At 51.0% G+C, this 22,397-nt stretch overlaps 2 protein-coding genes across 7 annotated transcripts; one reads left to right on the top strand and one right to left on the bottom strand.

Annotated features, from left to right (window-relative positions):
- Positions 1-16,543: 16,543 nt before the first annotated feature.
- SLC52A2 (solute carrier family 52 member 2) lies at positions 16,544-19,126 on the bottom strand. 4 transcript variants are annotated; one of them, XM_019435190.2, is made up of 5 exons: positions 19,030-19,126; positions 18,120-18,310; positions 17,127-18,009; positions 16,908-17,031; positions 16,544-16,800 (listed from the first exon to the last, which is right to left on the bottom strand). In XM_019435190.2, exons 2-5 carry the CDS (start codon positions 18,247-18,249, stop codon positions 16,588-16,590), a joined length of 1,350 nt encoding a protein of 449 aa, XP_019290735.1. In that variant the 5' UTR covers positions 18,250-18,310; positions 19,030-19,126; the 3' UTR covers positions 16,544-16,587. The 4 variants fall into 4 exon arrangements, with proteins under 4 accessions (XP_019290735.1, XP_053752316.1, XP_019290734.1 ...); XM_053896341.1 differs by having other exon boundaries at positions 17,127-17,517; positions 18,719-19,110; XM_019435189.2 differs by having other exon boundaries at positions 18,719-19,108.
- Positions 19,127-19,200: 74 nt separating this feature from the next.
- Positions 19,201-22,313, top strand: FBXL6 (F-box and leucine rich repeat protein 6). 3 transcript variants are annotated; one of them, XM_019435185.2, is made up of 9 exons: positions 19,202-19,662; positions 19,945-20,103; positions 20,269-20,332; positions 20,642-20,773; positions 20,848-20,955; positions 21,042-21,155; positions 21,224-21,455; positions 21,531-21,777; positions 22,066-22,313. In XM_019435185.2, exons 1-9 carry the CDS (start codon positions 19,256-19,258, stop codon positions 22,214-22,216), a joined length of 1,614 nt encoding a protein of 537 aa, XP_019290730.1. In that variant the 5' UTR covers positions 19,202-19,255; the 3' UTR covers positions 22,217-22,313. The 3 variants fall into 3 exon arrangements, with proteins under 3 accessions (XP_019290731.1, XP_019290732.1, XP_019290730.1); XM_019435186.2 differs by lacking the exon at positions 20,642-20,773 and having other exon boundaries at positions 19,201-19,662; XM_019435187.2 differs by lacking the exons at positions 20,642-20,773; positions 20,848-20,955 and having other exon boundaries at positions 19,201-19,662.
- Positions 22,314-22,397: the final 84 nt, after the last annotated feature.

The raw sequence follows: 22,397 nt of genomic DNA, 5'->3' as shown, positions 1-22,397 counted from the left end.
GTAGGCATCATAAAGATGGGTCTTGCCTTTTTTTAAAAAAAATGTGTATTTTTGAAAGAGAGAGGGAGGGAGGGAGGGAGGGAGGGAGAATGAGCTGGGGAGGGGCAGAGAGAGAGGGGGACAAAAGATCTGAAGTGGGATCTGTGCTGACAGCAGAGAGCCCAACATGGGGGCTTGAGCCCACAAACCATGAGATCATGACCTGAGTCGAAGTCAGACGCTTAACCAACTGAGCCACCCAGGTGCCCCGGGTCTTGCCTTTTTATCTGTTCTATCACCCTATGTCTTTTCATTGGAGTGTTTAGTCCATTTACATTGAAATTAATTATTGACAGGTAGGTATGTCTTGCCATTTTGTTTCTTGTTTTATGGTGGTTTTTGTGGTTCTCTGTTCCTTTCTTCTCTTGCTCTCTTCTCTCACGTCTTGCTGGCTTCCTTTAGTGGTTGGATTCCTTTCTCTTTATTTTTTGTGTATCTATTATAGGTTTTTGAGTTGTGGTTACCATTAGGTTTGTACACAACCTCCTCTGCATATAGCAGTCAGTCTGTGTTAAGTTGATGATAGCTTAAGTTTGAACGCATTCTTTACTCCTCCCCACCCCACCATGTTTTAGGCATATGGCATCATACTTTACAACCTTTTATTTTGTGAATCCTTTGACTGACTTTTATAGATATACTTAATTTTGCTGCTTTTGTGCTTCCTACTTTTTTTTTTTTTTTTACTCTTACTCACGGTCTTTTCTTTCCACTCAGAGTTCCCTTTAACATTTTTTGTAGGACTGGTTTAGTGGTGATGAGTTCCTTTAATTTTTGTTTGTCTGGGAAACTCTTTCTCTCACCTTCTGTTCTTTTTTTTTTTTAACGTTTATTTATTTTTGAGACAGAGAGAGACAGAGTATGAACGGGGGAGGGTCAGAGAGAGAGGGAGACACAGAATCTGAAACAGGCTCCAGGCTCTGAGCAGTCAGCACAGAGCCCGATGCGGGGCTCGAACTCACGGACCGCGAGATCGTGACCTGAGCCGAAGTCGGACGCTTAACCGACTGAGCCACCCAGGCGCCCCTCTCTCACCTTCTGTTCTAAATGATAGCCTTGCTGGATAGAGAATTCTGGCTGAAAGTTTTTTTTCTTTCAGCACTTTGAATATATTATACCATTCCCTTCTGGCCTGCAACGTTTCTGCTGAAAAATCCCCTGATAGCCCTATGGGGTTTCCCTTATATGTAACAGTTTTTCTTTCCTCTTGCTGCTCTTAAAATTCTCTCTTTATCACTACTTTTTGCCATTTTGATTACTATGTGTCTTGGTTTGGACTTCCTTGGGTTGATTTTGTTGGAGGCTCTCTGTGCCTCCTGCATCTGGATTTTTGTTTTCTTCCCCAGGTTTCAGAAGTTTTCAACTGTTATTTCTTCAAGTTAATTTCCTTCCCCCTTTTCTCTTTCTTCCCTTTCTGGGATCCCTATAATGCGAATGCTATTATATTTGATGGTGTTGCTGAGTTCCCTTAACCTAGTCTCAGTTTTTATTATTCCTTTTTCTTTTTGCTGTTCAGCTTGGGTGCTTTCCATTAGTCTATCCTCCAGGTCGCTAATCTGTTCTTCTGCTTCCTCTAATCTGCTATTTATTATTCCTTTTGATATATTTTTATTTTCAGTATTGAGTTCTTCATCTCTAATCAGTTCTTCTTTGTTTTCCATCTGTTTGGTGAGGGTCTCACTGAGGTCCTCCACTCTTTTCTCAAGCCCAGTGAGTATCTTTATGACCATTACTTTAAATTCTCTATCAGGCATATTACTTACCTCCATTTCATTTAGGTGTCTTGCTGCGGTTTTGTCCTGTTCTTTCATTTGGGACACATTTCTCTGTCTCCTCATTTTGTCTAACTCTCTGTGTCTGTTCCTATGTTTTAGGAAATTCAGCTACAACTCTTGTTCTGGAAAGTAGTGGCCCTTAAGAAGAAGTCCTATAGTGCAATGTCCCCTGTTCACCCAAAACTGGTGCTTCGGGGTCTCTTCCATGTATGTTGCATGCACCCTACTACTGTGACTGAGACACTTTTTTCTTCAGTCCATTCATCTGTAATGGCTCTCTTTGCCTGTTGTGGGCAGGGTTTGGTCCCTGTGTTGTTAGTGGGCCAGTCTGGGGCCATCTTGTGCTTCAGTTGAGTCAGACCAGGCATTTGCCAGAGCTGTGGCAGCACTGAACTGCAGGGCACCTTCTCTGTGTTGTCCCCTGAGCTTTTACTGAAGTCAGACTAGGAGATTTTTTTTTTCCAGACTAGGAGAGTTTTGTAGGCTGTGACTCCATAAAGTCAACCCAAGCTCCATAGAAGTGGTCAATCATAACTGATTAGTGAGTGACACTCTCAGCATAGCAGTCTGAAAGACCTTGAGTGCATAGCTGGTTTTTCCAATTTTGTCTTGGTAAAAAGGAGGATAAGCTACTGAACATATGTAAATATCTATAGCGCCATGAAAGGTACAACACTCAGTTTCTGACTATCAGGGTCAGGGAGGTGACTCAGTGAGAATCGAATGTCATTTCAATGGAATATTGGGGCACCTGGCCAGGTGGAAGCGCATGAGATTATTTATCTTGGGGTTGTGAGTTCAGGCCCACACTGAGTGTAGAGATGACTTAAATAAATAAACTCTAAAACAAACAAACATGTAGATAAATGGAATATTACTCAGAATGAGATCTTGCCATTTGCAACAGTATCGATGGACCCAGAAGGTATTATGCTAAGTGAAATAAGTCAGACAGAGAAAGACAAATACCACATGATTTTACTTATATGTGAGATCTAAGAAACAAAACAAATGAACAAATAAACAAACAAAAGACCCATAAATACAGAGAACAAAATGGTGACTGTCAGAGGGGAGGTAGATGGGGGAATGGGCAAAATGGGTGAAGGGGAGTGGGAGATACAGGTTTCCAGTTATGGAATGAATAAGCCATGGGTATGAAAGGTACAGCACAGGGAATATAGCCAATGATATCGTAACAGTATTATATGGTGACAGATGGTAGCTACACTTGTGGTAAGCACAGCATAACATACAGAGTTACCAAATCACTATGTGACACACCTGAAATTAATGTGACATTGTGTGTTAACTATACTTCAGTTAAAAAAAAAAACTGAGGGGGTGTCTGGCTGATGCAATCAGGGTGTGCAACTCTTGAGCTCAGGGTTGTGAGTTTGAGCCCCACATTAGGTGTAGAGATTACTTAAAAACAAAATATTTTAAAATATAAAGACTGCATTTCAGTTTATAGAAAGAGTCTACTAAATTGATACGGTTACAAATAGCTTGAGGGAAAGAGAAAGGGCCTCGTTAGGTACCCAGGAAATAGAACATTAAAACATCAATGGTATTCAGGCAAATGACCGTAGTACATTTGCCTTACCTGCACACACAGTCTTGTTAGCAATCCTTGGTCTGCTGGGTTTGGAGTGAGCATCCAGCCCATGGAATCAGCTTCTTCTTGGTGAGAGACTGGAAACACTAACTCAGCCCCAGAAGTGGTTTGAAAGTCACCTGAGTGATGCCAGCAGAAGCTGTGCCCAGAGTCCATTCTCTAAGTGGTCGATAGTTCGAAGTCTGCTTCCTTTTCTAGGGGGTTTTGGGACTGCCCTTAATTGAAGACACAGCCTCCCCCCTGTGGCTGACTGCAGAGCCTCAGGCCAAACAAAAGATGACAGAGACTCAGTGGATGTGGTTAATTTACTACCGAACATTTTCCAATGTAAGAGGTCTTATGAGAGTTCAAAATAAGAATAATGCGACTGATGAAGAAATTTGGTTGTTTCTGTGACATGCAAGGCAAAGATAATAAAACCAATTTTTAAAAAATGTAGATAAAATCTCTTTAAACCTGATTTAACCTGTTTTCAGAGAAGATGGTTAATGTTACATCTGATTTATAAATGTGGGTGAATAATATCTACAGTGGAAAAAATTATGACATATAACAATAATTCTGAGGCAAAATATACACCAAAGCCGAAGAATATGCCAAAAACACCAGTAAAGTAATTCGGTGAGTCTGAAGCAGGGCTAAGATACCTATATTTTTTACAAAACTCCATGGATGAGTCTGATGTGCATCCCAGGTTGAGAACCCAGAATTAGAAGGTGCTAGATTCAGATTACAGAAGTCAGAATGCGCTGAGCTAGCATTTAAATAATAACTGAAATTTGGTGATAAACACTGCACCCCTGTTGCCAAAGACCATCAGGCAAAGGGCCAGGAGGACTCCTGCAAACGTGGGGACATGTGGCAGACCTACCGCATGTTGTGACAGATGTTTCACTGAGGTTAAAACATTATGGACAATGTGAACTTTGGCAAATCTCCAGGGACTTCCCATGGCGCTTTCCCACGGAGTATGTGATTTCTAAAATGTTTTTGTTAAAACCTTTTTACCTGTACAAATGTGACCTGGAGAAGGCTGAGCACCTCCTCTGTTAGGATGCCTCTTTACAATAATGGCATATCTAACAAACATGATTAATTCTAGAGTCTCTCTTTTCATAAAGTAAGAGGTCACGGGGCTCCTCGGTGACTCAGTCGGTTGAGTATCTGACTCTTGATTTCAGCTCAGGTCATGATCTCACAGTTTGTGGGACTGAGCCCTGTGTCAGGCTCCATGCTAACAGCACAGAGCCTGCTTGGGATTCTTCTCTCTCTCTTCCTCTCTCCTCGCCCTTCCCCTGCTCACGTGCGCACGCGCGCGCGCACACACACACACACACACACACACTCTCTCTCTCTCTCACAAAATAAACATTAAAAAGAATAATAGTAAATATAAACGTTTTAAATTTTGATGAAGTCCAATTTATCTACTTTTCCTTTTGTATGCTTTTAGATTCTGAAATTTTATTCCTATGTTTTCTTCCAAGAATTTCATAGTTGCAACTCTTAAATTTAGCTCTATGGTCTGTTTTGAGTTAATTCTTGCATATGGTGTGATGTAGGGGTTCAAATTCATTCTTTTGCTTGTGGATGTCCAATTGTATAAAAGATTATTCTTTCAACATTGAATTGTCTTGGCACCTTGTCAAAAATCAAATAACCATAAGTGTAATGTACAATCTGAACTTCAGAGTCTACTTTATTGACCTTGTGTCTATTCTTACATTGGTACCATACTGCCCAGTCTTTTTTTTTTTTTTTTTTAAGTAATCTCCATGCCCAACATGGGGCTTGAACTCATGAGATCCTGAGATCAAGAGTCACATACTCCACCAACTGATCCAGCCAGGACATCAGTACTGCCCAATCTTTTGTTTTTTTAAATGTTCATTTATTTATTTTGAGAGAGAGAGAGAGGTGGGGGGTGGGGGTGGGGGTGGGGGTGGGGGTGGGGAGAGAATCCCAAGCAGGCTCCTCACTGTCAGCACAGAGCCAGATGCAGGGTTTGAGCTCATGCCGTGAGATCATGACCTGAGCCAGAATGGAGTTGGACGCTTAACCGACTGAGGCACCCAGGTGTCCCCATAATTTCTCTTCAAATTGTTCATTGTTAGTGTATATAAATACAACTGATCTCTGTATATTGATCTTGTATCTACAACCCTGTTAACTTCCTTTTTAGTTCTAATAGGTTTTTGTGAATTCCTTAAGATTTTCTATACCTAGAATCATGTCATCTGAGAATAGAAATAATTTTACTTCTTCTTTTCCAGTATAGATGTCTTTTATAAATATTCCCTGCCTAATTACCCTGACCAGGACCTCCAGTACAATGATGATTAGAAATAGCAAGCAAACATCCTGATCTTGTTCCTGACCGTAAGAGAAAACCTTTCGGTCTTTCCCCAGTGATATGACGGTAGTTGTGGGTTTCTTCTGCCCGTCCTTTATCGGGTTGAGGAATTTCTCTCCTAATCCTAGTTTGTTGGGTGTTTGTTTGTTTTACCATGAAAGGGTGTTAGACTTCATTAAATGCTTTTTCTGATGTTAATTGAGATAGTCGTGGGTTTTGTCCTTTATTTTATTAATATGGTGTACTATATTGGTTGATTCTCATATCTTTTTAAAAAATGTTTATTCCTTTTTGAGAGAGAGAGAGAGAGAGAGAGAGCAGGGGAGGGGCAGAGAGAGAGGGAGACACAGAAACTTAAGCAGGCTCCAGGCTCTGAGCTGTCAGCACAGAGCTGGATGCAGGGTTCAAACCCACAAACTGTGAGATCATGACCTGAGCCACACAGGTGCCCCTGATTTTCATATCTTAAACCAGCTGTCATTCCTGGGATAAATCCCACTTGTTCAGATAATATATTCCTTTTTAGATTCTGCTGCATTCAGACTGCTAGTATTTGGGGCAGGTATCTGTGCCTATGTTCATAAGGAATACTGGTCTACAGCTTTCATTTCTTATGATATATCTGTCTGATTTTGGTACTCTAATCTTTATTATTTCCTCCCTTCTGCTTGTTTCGGGTTTACTCTTCTTTTTCTGATTTCTTAAGGTAGAAATTAAGGTGTTCTTAAGTTATTACTTAATGTTTGTTTATTTATTTATTTTTGAGAGAGAGCATGCAAACGGGAGGGGCAGAGAGACAGAGGGAGACAGAGAATCCAAAGCAGACTCAGGCTCCAAGTTGTCAGCACAGAGCCCAACGTGGGGCTCAAACTCATAAATTGTGAGATCATGACCCGAGCCAAAGTCAAACGCTTAACCGACTGAGCCACCCAGATGTCCCCAGAAACTAAGGTTATTGATTTGAGATTTTTTTCTTTTCAGTTTACTGATCTAAATTTTCCTCTAAACACACCTTTCACTGTATTATATATATTTTTTGTATATAGTATATCCATTTTCATTCATATCAAAGTATTTTCTAATTTCCCTTGTGATTTCTTCCTTGGCCCATTGGTTATTCAGAAGTGTAGTTTAATTTCTACATACTTGTGGATTTTCTGGCTTTCCTTCTGTTATTGATTTCTAATTTTTAATTTTTTAAATTGTAATTTGTAGCCAGAGAACGTACTCTACGATTTCAATGCTTCTACAATTTTTAAAAACTATTTATTTTTGAGAGAGAGAGAAAGAGCATGAGCAGGGGAAGGGCAGAGAGGGAGATACAGAATCCAAGGCAGCTGTCAGCACAGAGCCTGATGGGGACCCGAACTCGTGAACCGCGAGATCATGACCTGAGTCAGACGCTTAACCGACCGAGCCACCCAGGCACCGCAATCCTTCTACATCTATTGAGACCTGTTTTATGGCCTGACACATGGTCTGTCCTGGATAATGTTCCATGCTCACCTGAGAACAATTTGTATTAAGCCATTGCTGGGTGGAGTGTTTTCAAGAAGCCATTTTACAATGGTTGGATAATAGTGTTATTCAAATATTCAATTTCTTATTGATTTTCTGATCTACTTCTTTTACCCATTATTGTGAGTAGGGCATTAAAACCCACGAGTATTATTACTGAATAATTCATTTCTGCCTTCAATTTTGTCAGTTTTTGCTGTATGTATTTCAGGACTCTGTTAAGTGTATGTATGTTTATAATAATTATTTCTGCGTTGACATTTTACTTTTCATTTTTTTTAGTGTTCGTTCGTTTTTGAGGAGGGGGGAGGGACAGAGAAAGAGAGAGACAGAATCTGAAGCAGGCTCCAGGCTCCGAGCTGTCATCACAGAGCCCGACGTGGAGCTCCAGCTCATGAACCGTGAGATCACGACCTGAGCCGAAGTCGGCCGCTTCACCGACTGAGCCACCCAGGTGCCCAGACATTTTAATTATTGTAAAGTGTCCTTCTTTAGCTCTAGCAACAATTTTTGCTTTAGTCTATTTTGTTTGGGGGCGCTTTGGTGATTCAGTCGGTTAAGTGTATGACTTCGGCTCAGGTCATGATCTCGTGGTGAGTTCGAGCCCCGCGCCCGGCTCTGTGCTGACAGCTCGGAGCCTGGAGCCTGCTTCAGATTCTGTGTCTCTCTCTCTGCCCCTCCCCTGCTCGTGCACTGTCTCTCAAAAGTAAATAAACATTTAAAAACTTAAAAAAAAAATAAAATGAAGGCTATTTTGTTTACAATTAGTATAGGGGCGCCTGGGTGGCTCAGTCAGTTAAGCGGCCGACTTTGGCTCAGGTCATGATCTCACGGTCTGTGGGTTCGAGCCCCGCGTCGGGCTCTGTGCCGAAAGCTCAGAGCCTGGAGCCTGTTTCGGATTCTGTGTCTCCCTCTCTCTGACCCTCCCCCGTTCATGCTCTGTCTCTCTCTGTCTCAAAAATAAATAAATGTTAAAAAAAAATTTTTAAAATAAAATAAAATAAAATTAGTATAGCTACTCTAGCTCTCTTTTGGTTACTGTTTACATGGAATATCTTTTTCCATCCTTTAACTTTTAACCTAATTGTAATTGAATGTAAAATGCCTTTTGTAGACAGCAAAATGTGAAGTCACTTAAAAAATCCATTCTGTGTGTAGTCTGTTGACGTTTAATGTACGGACTGATTAGGTTAAGATTTACATTTGCATTTTGCAATGTGTTTTCCTATGTCTTTTTGTCCCTCTGTTCCTCCATTATTGCCTTCTTTCGTGCTATTTTCTAGTGTACTATTTTTTCTTGTTATTTCTTTTACTATGTATTTTCGTTATTTTCTTAATGATTTCCCTGGGGATCAAGCACTTTTATTTATGAAAATCTTGTTCATATTAGTACCAACCTAATTTCAATAATATATAAGAATTTTACTCATATGTTTACTCCCATGTATCTCCATTCCATCCTTTCTTTTTGCCGTTATTGTCACGTGAATTATAGGTTGATGTTGTAAATCCATCAACATGGGTTTATGATTATGGCTTTATGCAAGTATATTTTAAGTCAGGACAAATAAGTTAAAGATGCATGAATACTGAATTTTGTGTTTACTTACGTAGTTATCTTTACTTACAAGCGCTCTTTTTTATGTGGAATTAAGTTACTGTTTAGTGTCGTTTCATTTCAGCCTGAAGGATCACCTTTAGTATTTCATATGGGGAAGGTCTGCTGATGACAGATTGGTTTTTTTCCTCTCAGTTTCTATTTCTCTGGGGATGTCTTAATTTTCCTTCATATCTGAAGGAGAGTTTTGCTGAACACACAATTCTTTGTCAACAGATTTTTCTTTCGACACATTGAGGAGGTCATCCTACAACCTCCATGATTTTTGATGAGAAGTAAGTTGTTAGTCTTGCTGAAGATCCCTCGTGGATGGTGAATCCCTTCTCTCTTGCTGTTGTTAAGATCGCCAGTCTTTGACTTTTGGCAGTTTGATTATAATGTCTCTAGGTGTGGACTCTCCTTTTTATCCCACTCGGAGTGAGTTGAGTTTCTTATATGTTATATTGACATTTTCATTAAATTTGTAAAGTTTTCAGGCATTCTTTCTTTTTAAATGTTATTTCAGAGTGAGAGAGCATGTGAACAGGGTAGAGGGACAGAGGGAGAGGGAGAGATTATCAAGCAGGCTCCACATTCAGTGTGGACCCCGATGCAGGGCTCGATCCCACGACCCTGGGGTCATGGCCCGAGCCAAGATCGTAAGTCGGAAACTCAACTGGCTCAGCCACCCAGGCACCCCTCTTTTTTTTTTTTTTAAGTTTTAAGTAATCTCTACACCCAACATGGGCTCAAACTCATGACCCCGAGATCAGGAGTTGCATGCTCCACTGACTGAGCCCGCCAGGTGCCCCTCAGCCATTGTTTAAGTATTTTTTCTGCTACTTTCTCTCCTCTCCTTTTGGGACTCCCATCATGTGTATGTTTGGTATACTTGATGGTATCCCATATGATTCTGAGGCTCTGTTCATTTTTCTTCATTCTTTCTTCATTTTCTTCCCTAGGCTGGATGATGTCAATTGACCTATCTTCAAGTTCGCTGATTTTTTCTTCTGCCAGCTCAAATCTGCTATCAGCCTCTTTAATGATAATAGCTTAATGGTCAAAAACAAAAAATTAACGATCCAGATTCTCCACTGTGTCCCATCCAATAGACACTACATGCCCGTAAATCATTAGTTCATTTACAGAGCTCACCAAATGGTCAGACCATGAAACCAATAACCCCCTTGCTCCACTGCTGTCAGCAAGCAGGAATAACTTACTGGCCACAAACAAAACCCACAAAATAACTTGAGAGGAAAATTATAATTAGAAAAGTTACATTTAGAAAATCACAAATCTAGGGGCACCTGGGTGGCTCAGTCAGTTCAGCGTCCAACTTCAGCTCATGAGTCATGATCTCACGGTTTGTGGGTTTGAGACCCTCATTGAGCTCTGTGTTGACAGCTCAGAATCTGGAGCCTGCCTTGGATTCTGTGTCTCCCTCTCTCTCTGCCCTCCCCCCACTCACACTCTGTCTGTCTCTCAAAAAATGAATAAACGTTAAAAAAAAAATAAAGAAAATCACAATTCTAGGGGTGCCTGGGTGGCTCAGTCAGTTAAGCATCTGATTTCAGCTCAGGTCATGATCTCACTATCCGTGGGTTCGAGCCCCACATTGGGCTGTGTGCTGACCGCTCAGAGCCTGGAGCCTGCTTCAGATTCTGAGTCTCCCTGACTCTCTGCCCCTTCCCTGCTCACACTTTGTCTCTCCTTCAAGAATAAACATTTAAAAAAAAAAGAGAGAGAGAGAGAGAGAATCACAATTCCATTGCCACTTCAGACTCCTCTGTAGAAACCAAGAACAGACACGCCTGGGCTTAGCCTGTGAGGTATAAACTCAGGAAACACAGCTCACCCAGGTCAGTCAGGGGGTTCACTGGCCATCTCGGCAGAGGACCTCCAAAACCGTTACAGGATAACATTCAGGAAAATGCAGAATCTTTTTTCTTTTAGTTCTTTTAATGTTTTTAATTATTTATTAAACATTTTTTACTATCTATTTTTGAGGGAGAGAGAGAGACAGAGCCTGAGTGGGGGGGGGGGGGGGAGGAGGGAGAGAGAGAGAGAGAGAGAGAGAGAGAGAGAGAGAGAGAGAGAATCTGAAATAGGCTCCAGGCTCTGAGCTGTCAGCACAGAGCCCGACACGGGGCTCGAACTCAGAAACAGTGAGATCTTGACCTAGGCCAAAGTCAGACGCTTAACCATCTGAGCCACCCAGGTGCTCCTGTTTTTACTTATTTTTGAGAGAGAGAGAGATGGAGAGAGTGAGTGGGGGAGGGGCAAAGAGAGAAGGGGACAGAGGATCCAAGCAGACTCTACACTGACAGCAAGCCCTATGTGGGGCTCGAACTCACAAACTGTGAGATCACGCATGACCTGAGCTGAAGTCAGACACTCAACCAACTCAGTCACCCAGGCACCCCAGAAAAAGGCAGAATCTTAACTCATACACGTATAAAATTAACACATGTTAAAGATTTTAAGTCATTTTAAAAACGAGATTCAGGAATGTTATAATTGCTTCAAAGACATCAAAGAATCACAAATCTATATAGAATAAAGAAATGTTGGAGTTAAAGGAAACGACTTTTTCCGCAACTGGAGGAGAGAAATCACTTGAACTTCCACAGGGACAGAATTCATTTTCAAGTCTATGGAAAACAATTATTTCCATTGCTACTAGTTATCTACAGAGTTGTAAAATGGGTTGAAGACAACTGAGAGGCACCAACATTATAAATCCGAGAGCCTGGCAAGATGTGCTTTAAACAGAGCATAGCTTTCCTTAGAGACACCAGTAATCTGCTCTGCTCGTTTAGACTTTTTTTTTTTTTTTTTTAGGTAGGCTTCACACCCAGCATGGAGCCCAACGCAAGGCTTGAACTCACAACCCCGAGATCAAGTGTCACGAGTCTGAGCTGAGATCAAGTCGGACGCTTAACCAATGGAGCCCCCAGGCGCCCCTGCTCATTCAGTTTTGAACTGTTTACAGCCTGGGCCCCATCCCCTAAATGCCCCTGATTTTCAGGCCCCAGGATTCCCAGACTCCAAGCCCCTCCCCGAACCCTGCTCCACTCTGGCCCAGACCACCTCCCCAAGCCCCAAGTTTCATCTCTTGTCACCCCAACGAAAAGTCCGGTCTCCACCTGCCGCGTCCTCAGGCCCCACTTCCTCAAGGTCCTGGCCCTCGAATCCCCCACTCCATTCTCCCCAGTTTGCTCTAGCACAGCTCTGATGGCAACTCCCACGGACTGGAAGCCAGAGCGCCTCCCACCCTGCCCAGAGCCCCCGTGCTTCTAGCACCCCCGGGGAAAGGGGAGGCCCAGTGGTGGTTGAGCTTGGCTGACCTCTGGCGTGGTGGGTGGAGGGGAGGGGGACGGTGACCTTTCATTCAGAAAAATAAAGCGTGATGTGATGTTCCTCACGTCAAGAGTCCTGGGGCCAGGTGCCACCACACTGCTTGGGAGAGTGACCCAGCCGAGCGGGCCTTCCTCGTTCAGCACAGCGGACCCTCAAGGGGAAGCCCACCCCCGCTCCATGTTGAGGAGAGCCCAGCGGGCGGGGGCGCCCGGCTCCGGGCTCCCCGCCCGACAGTCACCTCACCACCAGCTCGCCCCACTCCTGAAGGGTCCCCCCACCTCACCACAGACCACAGGCACCTCTCTCCCCCTCTCTGCTCTTCAGGGGAGGCTTCCAGACCCCCAGCTTCTCTGAGTACCTGCTTTCTTTTCCCCTCTGCATTTGTCTGCAACACCTTCTCTTCTCTGCCCTGTGTTCTCATGCCTTCCGGAGGCTGGCTGGAGGCCTGCCTCCCCAGAGACTTGCGTGCACTCAGCCCTTTGCAGCCACACCACACTCTCAGCGGGTGCCATCCACAGAATGACTTTTCAAAGAGAACATTCGGGAAGGCTCAGGGGGTGCCAGGAGGCGCCGGGCAGGAAATCTCTTCCAATCTGCTTTCGGAACTAGCTTAGTTTTCTCACCGCCCTTGCAAAGGGGTATAAATTTCAAGTTGTTCGTAGCTTTTCACCGAGTCAAAATGCTCATACTTTCCGCAAACAGAAAAAACACTTCCCCTGGGAGCAGGCCCGGGGAACTTATCTGGGTAGTCGAGCTGAGGAAGTCCCTGCCTGCCACCTGCCTGGCTGGGCTCTGGGTGTTCTTCTGAGAGGCTCAGATGCCTGGGGAACTCTCCCTTGCTGTCAGGAGCAGGTCAGGGAAGCACTCTGCTAAGGAGCTGGGATGGCCTGCTAGAGGGAGGGTCACGGGCAGTGGGACAGGGAGAGTGGCCAGAATGATGAACTCTCCCCCAGGCGAGGAAGGATGGACCACTGCCGGGTGTCCAAAGGTCTGAGCTCCCTGAGTGTCTCAGGGAAGGCATGAGGGAGACTTCCACTACGCCCTCAGCTGTGGCAGACAGCAACCCACTCTCCTTTGCTTAAACAAGCAAGAAATTGTGGGCCCACATAACTTGGAAGTCCAAGGGTCTGGCCTCAGGTGTGACTGGATCCAGGCGATCCCAGCATGTCTGGGTTCTGCCTCTCTCCACCTCTCCCCCTGCTTGCCTCTGGGCTGCCTTCATTCCCAGGCGTGCTCCCTGAATAGTCTGGGTAGCTTTTCATAGTTCTTGGCATGACGGACACACTAGGGGAGATGTCACGGTAGACCCTGATTTGCTCCACAGAGGCAACGTCCCTCAGTACGGTGACAACGGGCAGGAGTCGTGCACCCGGATTGGATCACCTGGGCCACCCACCCAACCACAGGGTGGAGGCAGGTGGTCCTGTGATTAACGCCCCATCAGAACCCCCTGGAAGGTGCAGGGGAGAGAGCAAGGCCAGTGCTTGGAGCAGGGGACACCCAAGTGGCCTGTGGCCTCAGGCAGTTAGCTTCCCTGAGACAGGGTGGACGTGACCAGAACAGCTGATTCTGGAGACCCAGATGCTCCCACATTCCCAGTTTCTGGTGCCACAAGAGCTAGGAGGTCCTTTTGAATCCCATGGAGGAGAGGAAGCCCCTCAGAAGACTATCATCCTGTGTCCGCAGTCAGGCAGTGGGCGCCCTGAGCAGAGGAGAATGAGAACGCAAGCATCTTATTTTCCAGGAGTCGCCACGCCTCCAACCGCATCGGAGCCCACACCTCCCTAGGGACCCCGCAGGACTGAGGACAGTGAAGGCTCTACCTTTCCTCATCCCACCAAAGCCAGGCGAGGCCTATCCGGGGCAGGTTCTGAGGAACCAAGGAGCCTGCTGCCGGTGGTGGCACAGGCAACAGTGGCCCTGAGGCTCAGGCCTCGTTCCTGCCCAGGAGTGCCCTCTGGGGACAGCCAGGCACCAAAGGTCCTGCCTCAGCCACTGCCTCCCCTCTGGGTCTCCTTCAAATTCCCCCAGCCCTGAGTTTGAGAAAGCCTTCGGGCAGGGCTGTGGGCCTGAGTGGCTGGCTACCTGCTGTCCAGCTGGAGGCGTGGGCACCCTGGCGACCAGCTTCAAGTAGGGAGAGTGTGCCGTGGCAGCTCTCGAGAACTTGGCTCTTCGGCATCTCCCTCCCCTAGTTACTTCCCACGAGGCGCTAACAGGAAGGCCCTTGAGGCTTCTAAGGGCAGTGGCTTCCTCAAATTGTCTACCTCCAGCCCTGGCCTCAGGCTCAGGGCCACCTGCCCCCCCTCTCCAGGAGACCGTGCATGTCCCACACAGCCTTCCTCCTTTGCCGCCCTCTGGCCTGGTACAGCTAGAACAAAGGCACACGTGGGCAGACGGGAGGCTCTTGCCAATACCTCTGATCATCTCCCGATGGAAGAGAGGGCAGGACGGAACTGGGAGGCAGCTCCACAAGCTTCAGTCCCAAGGTGGGCCGGGGAGAGTGCTAATGGGTCTGAGGGCAGAGGCTGTGCCGAGCGCGTGGCTACCCGCCCCCGCCCCCCCCCCCCCATGCCCTCATCCTCCTCCCTCAGAATCTCTCCACTGACAACCACCAAAGGCACTTCTGCAGCTCGCACCCCACCTGCCAGCCCCCACTCCCAAAGGCAAACAGCCACACGAAACCCCCTGCCCCTGCCTTTTTTCTAGGCTCTCAGCATCCCAGGAGGCTAAGGCCTGGCAGGTGGCCTCCTGTCCTCAGCACTGAGCTGTGTCTGAGCTACTTGGGAGCCTGACTCCACCCGATACTTGATGCGACCCCAGACCAGAGGCTCCAGTGGTTAGGGCCTGGGGGTCCTTCCCTCCTTCCTGCTCAGCTGGTCCTGCTAAGGCGGGGAGAATAAGGAGCCTTCAAAAGCCCACATGCAGGCCAAGTCAAGGACAGGCAGCTTCTGAAGTTTAGAAGGGGCATGCGGAAACCAGAACAATCGTGGGAAGAGGCTGGGTCAGCAGGAGCAGGAGCCGCTATTCCCAGCCCCCACAGTCATCAGGTGAGGTCCTTGCAGCTATGGGTTCCTTGCTGCAGAAATGAGACCCCTTGTCTGGGAGAATAGGATCTCAATTCCACACCAGTCACGCCGGATCACAGCTCAGGCGTCCTGCCTCCCCTGTGGAGCCTGTGTCCCCCATGGGTCTCTGCTTCCCGCTGGCCTAGGCAGCCAAGAGGAGGGGCCAGAAGCCCCGGCCCTTGTTCATTGCAGCTTCCTCTCCTGAACCCTTGCGGCCCTCTTGCCTGGCTTCCCTGCAGCCCTCTGTGCAGGAGAACGACGCAGCCCGCCACAGGCTGCGGTAAGGGCTACGGCTCTGCTCCCTGTGGACGTGAGGCAAGCACAGACCCAGACCATTGTCCCAGCACTGCGGCAGATGTAGGCTGCTCAGGGGCAGGGGCCATTTACCAGAACCCCAGGAAAAAGGTAGCTGCCGCCTGTCTGTCTGAATAAAGAGTTTGGAATGTCTACAGGTTTGATCACACAAGGAGCTAGAAACTAAAGACTTGTGGCTCAGGAAAAGGAGCGATGCTTCTGACCGGAAGGATCCCAAGACTGGCTGAAGCCTCACACCCCAGTCTCTTCTAAGCCCCACTCACTGAGCCCCTCTGTGCCTGCACCTGGCGAGAAGCCCCCGGCAGGATGCTCCCGCAAAGGAACAGACGCTACGATTGCTAGGTCACAAAAAGACAGCCCGTTCTGCCCGACCCTCACAGCCAGCTGGCTCAGCACAGCACACAGCCCAGACATGCTTGCTGAACAGCGGCCCTGCTGGGGAGAGGCCTCGCCACGCAGCTGCAGATCCTGGATGAACGGACGTCGGGTGGGTGTCACACTGCCTCTGACCGCCACAGCCCGTTCTCTGCGGAAATTCCAAAGAGCAATGCAGGGAGGGGGGCAAGAGTCTGGGGCTCAGAGGGCGCAACCCCAGGATCTGGGAGAGCAGCCAGCCAGGGGTGACGCCGCCTCGACGGACAGTCCAAGTCACCCCAGCTCCGTGGAGGTCTGCACAGAGAAAGGTGCTACACAAGTTCACTACTCTGACCCACGGAACGATTTATTGTGCAAATCCCACACAGGCTCCAGGCCTGGGCCAAGTCCGAAGCTCTAGCTGGGCCCTGGCTCTGGGCCTGTTCTGTGGTCCCCACCCTGGCCAGTGTCTGCTGTGGAGTGTACAGGTGTCCGTGAGTGTGCCCGTGTGTGAAGAGGGCCTCCTTGGGTCACGGGCGCTTGGGCGTTGTGGCATCCCAGCCTGAAGTCAGGTCCCCATCTGCTCAGGCTTAGGGACCACACTGGTCCACACAGTCCTTCCCGCTGCGGAACACGTGATAGATGCTGGTGGGAGGGAACATGGCGACAGCACCGAGCAGGGAGCCCACCTGGATGGCCACACCAGCTGCCAGCAATGCCGGCCGGCCGCCACCATGCAGCAGGGAGCTGGCGGCCACCTTCACGTATGAGAACACGCCCAAACACAGCACCCAAGACAGCACCTGGGAGGGTGGACACGGCAGCAGGCTGAGCATGAGATGCTCGCTGCTCTAAGGCAAACCCCCTCCCCACTGCCACCCTCTCTGCTTCAGTGTCCCAGCGTACTTACCACGAGGACCACTCCTGCGGAGGTGCCCACCAGGGGTGGGCAAGGACTCAGGATTGCCAGCGCCATCAGATAGGCCCCAAAGAGCATGCCCAGCATGGAGAGACCTCCCAGCCCTGCCAGAGACCTGCAGGGGTGGAGCAGAAACTCAGGGCTGGCTGCACCACGACCCAGCCCCTATCCTTCAACTCCACCCTAAGCGGCCTGGGCATCCACGTGTACCTGCACAGGACGCCCATGGCCAGGAAGCAGGCGAGGGGGTTGGCAGCACTGCCCAGCACCACTGCCAAGTGGTAGGCCAGCCGCCCATAGGGCAAGCAGGAAAAACTCTGCACGGCAGGCAGCACGCCATTGGTCAGTGCGTTGGTGACGGCCAGCAGGCCCAGCAGGCAGGCTCTGTGCACAGGGAGCAGCCTGTGGGCCTCAGGGTCTGGGCTAGCAGTGGTGCCTGTTGCTTGGCTCGGTGACTCCCGCAGTGGCAAGGCCTCTTCCTCCTCCTCTTCCTCCTCCTCCTCCACTCTGGGGGCTCTCACCTGCAGGTCAGACTCTGGACCTGCTGTGGGTACAGACGGTGGCGACGGCAACAGCAGCAGAAGACCCTGGAAGGCGGCAGCTGAAGTGACCAGAAGGGCGGTCAGCATCCAGAAAAAGGTGCTGGCGGGAAAACGCTCCGGAAAGTCGTGGGGGAGCCAGAGGGTGCCACTGTCGGGAGCTGGCAGACATTCAAGGTGGCCTACACCCTGCACTAAGGCCAGCACGCAGGGCAGCAGGGCACTGAGGCCCTGACCCAGGAAGAAAGAGCGCAAGAAGGGAGGTGGGAGGTGACTCAAGAAGGGCAAGAAAGTGACGTTAGAGGCACAGCAGGCCAGTGCCAGCACCAAGGCCAGTGTTAGGAAGGCCACAGAGTGGAGCTGCCCTGCCACTGGGGCCACGTGGTGCCACAGTGGGGCCAGCAGGGCTGTGCCCACCACGCTCAGTGCCTGCACCACCTGGATGGGGGCCTGCTCGCTCTTGCCAGGAGCCAGCCGTCTCCACAGGGTCACCACCAGCAGACCCAGGTTCCCCAGCGCTACAAGCACAGAGAGATAGGACGGGAGGCTCCAACCTGCAGGGAAGGGAGATCACGTCAGGGGCTAGATGCTCAGGGACAAAGAGCAGCTGCAATCCACCTCACCTGGCACATGTCCCCCCACTTCCCTGCACACTCCCACTCACCCTCAGGAAGGTCTTTTACCACCACAGGCAGCTCCACCCAGATCCCGTTGATGGCAGCCCAAGAACCCATGCCAAAGAGGGCCACCAGCAGGTGGGTCAATACCAGACGGCCCAGCGGAGGTGCCGCCATTCAGCCCGAGGCTGGGTCCTTCCGAACAGGACAGGGTCACAGCCTGCTCCTCTTTCCCCACCTAGGTCCAAACAAAAAACAAACAAACAAACAAACAAACAAACACAACGCTTCAGTTCTTCTGGGACCTGATGACTTCTTCTACCTTGAAAGTTAGCAGACCCGTATTCGGGATCACAGACCAGAAACGCAGAACTGGACTCTGAAGAGGACCAGACCGCCTAGACCAGGAAAATGGGAAGGTGCCCGGGGGTGGGGGCTGAGGATGAGACGGGCCAAACATGCCAAATAGCACGGCTAGGTGTGCGAGCAGAGAAGCAGAAAGCCTGCCCAAAGCGCCAACGGCCCCAGAGGAAGATGGAGAAAGAAAGACCCGATCTGCGGGTCTGAGTAGCCCAGAACACCACCACCCTCACTCCAAAACGGACACGACTCCGGGACAGAGACACCCATTAGGCGCCGCGCACACCTCCGCGGCTTCTGCGCCCAAATGGGAGACCGAGGCTTCAGCGAGACCCAGTACCGCAGGAGTCAAGACCCGCGCGGCGAGGAGAGGCGGGCCCGGCGCCGCCCCTCTCTGCATCAGGTGGGCGGCGAGGAGCCGGCCCGTGCGCAGGGGTGCGTGCGCCTCCAGATCCAGCACCTGCGCGCTCCCCGACCCGACAGCCAGTCGTCTCACCACGCTACGAGGGCGCTGCCTCCGGCCCAGGATCGCAGCCTCGACCCAGAGCCGGTGGGACTGGGAAACGCTGCCCGGACGGAGCGAAAACTCCAACCCACCGGCCGAGGGAGAAGGAAGCCGCGGGGGCCAGCCCCCGGCATGGCCTGTCGCCGGAAGCCCCGCCCCGGAAGTCGGTGCTGAGCCGACGCGGAGGGGATTGGTCCGGGGCTCAGGCCCCGCCTTTACGCGGGCACGCTGCGCCTCCGCCCGGCGGCCTCGCCTGTTCCGCCACAGGCCCCGCCCCATCCGCTCCCCTGGGGCGGTCCGGGAGTTTGACCGGTAGCTATGGCTCCCGGCGTGGCGCGGCGGGCTCGGCGGCGGCCCCCGCGCAGCGTACGGAGCGCACGGCCGGTCGGGGTGCGGGCTCGCTCGGCGGAGGACTGGTGGTGGGACCGGCTGGCGCCGAGCGGCTCCGGTTACCATCTGCTGCAGTCGGACAGCATGCTCCTGGTGCTGCCCGGCCCTGGGCCTGCCCGCACTCGCGTGCAGAGGCGTGCAGCCCGCCGCACTCAGCGGCCAGTGCCCCCAGCGTCCCGCGCCGCGGCGGTCAAGGCTAGGCCCAGACCTGCTCCGGTTTCGGAGCCGCAGCAGGGGCCCGACCCAGGCTGGGGCGACCGCATCCCCCTGGAAATCTTGCTGCAGATTTTCGGGCTGCTGGTGGCGTCCGATGGGCCCATGCCCTTCCTCGGCAGGTACCCCAGGCCCATCGAGCGCAGCAGCATGGCTCAGGCTGACCTCTTGCCCACCGAGCGGGTGGCTGAGGCGGGGGCCGAGGGCGAAGCAATCTGAGCGTTCACACACGCAGACGAGAGAGCACAGTCTCTCACGCGGTCCAGTTTGAGCCCCGAGGGCCTGTCTTTGTGCCGAGGTGTCTGCAGCGTTGTGAGAATAAAATGGGACAGGTTACTCCTCTTAGAAAACCCCACAGCGGCGGCTACAAAAGGCCCAGCCCCTCAGCAGAGATTTTCTCCCAGGGCTGCACGCGTGTGCCGCCGCTGGCACGAAGCTGCCTCCCAGCCTGCGCTCTGGCACACCGTGACCCTGTCGCCCCCGTTGGCTGGCCGCCTCGCCAAGAGCGGAGCCAAGGCGGAGAAGAAGCTTCTCGCTTCTCTGGAGTGGCTTATGCCCAATCGGTGAGACGTTCCCTCTTTTCTTTTATGCCCTCGTTTCATCTCTGTGGTTTGTACAAAGCCCCAAGCTCCTTCGTGTTTCCATATACCAAAGTGATGGGTGGGGAGGACGCCAACAGAGGGGCACCGTGGGAATACTACGCAGCTCTGCCTCTGCTGTCGGCCCAGGTTTTCACAGCTCCAGAGGCTGACCCTCATCCACTGGAAGTCCCAGGTACACCCTGTGTTGAAGGTGAGAGCTCTGGACTGCCCTACGCACCAGTCATGACACTTTGGGGTTGCCCAGTACTTCCAGGGAGTGGGTCAGGCACACGGAGCCCAATGTTGCCCCATGGGGAGGCCTGCCCGGTTCTCGTTTCCTGTTGTTTGTTTCAGTAGAGAGGTGTTAGAAGTGGGAGCACCCACGTTGGCCTGGCATGGGCAGGAAGGAGATCATAGTTGAGTCACCAAAGAGGGTTTGGTGTCAGCCACTGGTTTCTTTCCTTTGTGGACCACAGCGTGCCTTCCCCCCCAATCTCTGCCGGTGCTCTGTCTTCCCCAGCTGGTTAGCGAGTCCTGTCCTCGGCTCACCTTCCTCAAGCTTTCTGATTGCCACGGTGTGACCCCTGATACGTTGGTCATGCTAGCCAAAGCCTGCCCCCAGCTCCACAGCCTGGATATACAGCACTCCATGGTAAGCCCTATGTCCCCAGGGGCCCTGAAGAAGCCTGGGCCGAGGTGACAGGTCCCCATGTGCTGGGTTCCCAGGTGGAGTCTACAGCCGTGGTGAGCTTCTTGGAGGAGGCAGGGCCCCGAATGTGCAAGCTGTGGCTGACTTACAGCTCCCAGACGACAGCCATCTTGGGTGCGCTGCTGGTAGGTTGGTGACAGGTAGGAGCAGAACCAGACGCTGAGCCAGGTCAGCCAGGCCACTGACCCTGTGTTCTCTTCCACCTCTGTAGGGCGGCTGCTGCCCCCAGCTCCGGGTCCTGGAGGTGAGCACTGGCATCAACCGCAACAGCACTCCTCTCCAGCTGCCTGTCGAGGCCCTGCAGAAAGGCTGCCCCCAGCTGCAGGTACCTGACACCCCTCTTCTCCCACCTGCCACTCTCCCTCCCCACCTGCAGCCTAGGCCTTGCTCCAGGTGCTGCGGCTACTGAACTTGATGTGGCTGCCCAAGCCTTCCGGGCGAGTGGTGACTCCTGGTCCAGGCTTCCCCAGTCTTGAGGAGCTCTGCCTCGCCGGCTCCAGCTGCAACTTTGTAAGCAACGAAGCCCTGGGCCGCCTGCTCCACGATTCCCCTAACCTGCGCCTGCTGGATCTTCGCGGCTGTGCCCGCATCACACCTGGTGGCCTGCGTGATCTGCCATGTCAAGGTCAGCTTTCTCTGGGCAGGAGGGGTGTGGGTACCCTTGCCCACCCCACAGCTCACGGCTGCTCTTCACCTCCAGACCTGGAGCAGCTTCACCTGGGTCTTTATGGCACGTCAGACCGGCTGACTCTAGCCAAAGAGGGCAGCCATCTGTTGACCCAGAAATGGTGCCACGCTCTGCGGGAACTGGACCTGAGTGGCCAGGGCTTCAGCGAGAAGGACCTGGAGCAGGCCTTGGCCGCCTTCTCAGTCACGCCTGGGGCCTCACACCCAGCCTTGTGCTCGCTCAACCTCAGGGGCACGCGGGTCACGCCGAGCACAGTCAGGTCAGCCTCCCCTCCCTCGCTCCTTGCAATCAGTACAGCTTGCCTCCCTGACAAGCCTGGTTTGCAAGCTTCAGGGATCCAAAAGGGGAGCACATACGGACCAAGCCCCTGCTCAGGATTGACCTTAGGGACGCCAAGGGGGTACTGGGCTTGGGCCTCAGTGGCTGGGGGTGGCAAAGCCAGTCGTGGCATGGGCAGAGAGGGCTCCTTACCCGGGCCGAGCCCTGCCAGGGCCTGGGTCTTTTGGAGCCAGTGGCTCAACTCCCCGTGGCCTGCCCTGCCCCACAGCTCTGTGATCAGCAGCTGCCCAGGCCTGCTGTACCTCAACCTGGAGTCCTGCCGCTGCCTTCCCCGGGGCCTGAAGCGGGCCTACCGAGGCCAGGAGGAAGTCCAGTGGTGCCTGGAGCAGCTGCTCACCAGCCCCCCTCCTTCCAGCTAGGCAGTTCCAGACCTCAGACCCTCAGGCAGCCTGCGGGCCCTCCACCCTTTTCCAGTTGCGAGTTTGAACGTTTTGTTACAATAAAACATTTTTAGGAGCTCTGTGTGGTCCTTGGGGTGTGGTTGAGAGGACAGGTACTGTGCCTGAGGAACCATTCAGGGCTGGGGGGGGGGGGGGGAGA

Source organism: Panthera pardus, unplaced genomic scaffold, assembly GCF_024362965.1.
Source record: "Panthera pardus isolate Hobbes unplaced genomic scaffold, ASM2436296v1 HiC_scaffold_7, whole genome shotgun sequence".
Lineage (NCBI taxonomy): Eukaryota > Metazoa > Chordata > Mammalia > Carnivora > Felidae > Panthera > Panthera pardus.
The sequence above is the reverse complement of the archived record's forward strand: the minus strand, read 5'-3'. Positions and strand labels throughout refer to the sequence as shown.

Excerpts from the sequence above, each read along its gene's own strand:
- FBXL6 (XM_019435185.2), top strand. The coding sequence starts at position 19,256 with ATGGCTCCCGGCGTGGCGCGGCGGGCTCGGCGGCGGCCCCCGCGCAGC. Across the intron at positions 21,156-21,223 it reads AAGGCTGCCCCCAGCTGCAG|GTGCTGCGGCTACTGAACTT; the intron begins GTACCTGACACC and ends GCCTTGCTCCAG. Across the intron at positions 21,456-21,530 it reads GCGTGATCTGCCATGTCAAG|ACCTGGAGCAGCTTCACCTG; the intron begins GTCAGCTTTCTC and ends CTTCACCTCCAG.
- SLC52A2 (XM_019435190.2), bottom strand. The coding sequence starts at position 18,249 with ATGGCGGCACCTCCGCTGGGCCGTCTGGTATTGACCCACCTGCTGGTG. Across the intron at positions 18,010-18,119 it reads GGTAAAAGACCTTCCTGAGG|GTTGGAGCCTCCCGTCCTAT; the intron begins GTGAGTGGGAGT and ends CCTTCCCTGCAG. Across the intron at positions 16,801-16,907 it reads CCGCAGGAGTGGTCCTCGTG|GTGCTGTCTTGGGTGCTGTG; the intron begins GTAAGTACGCTG and ends CCACCCTCCCAG.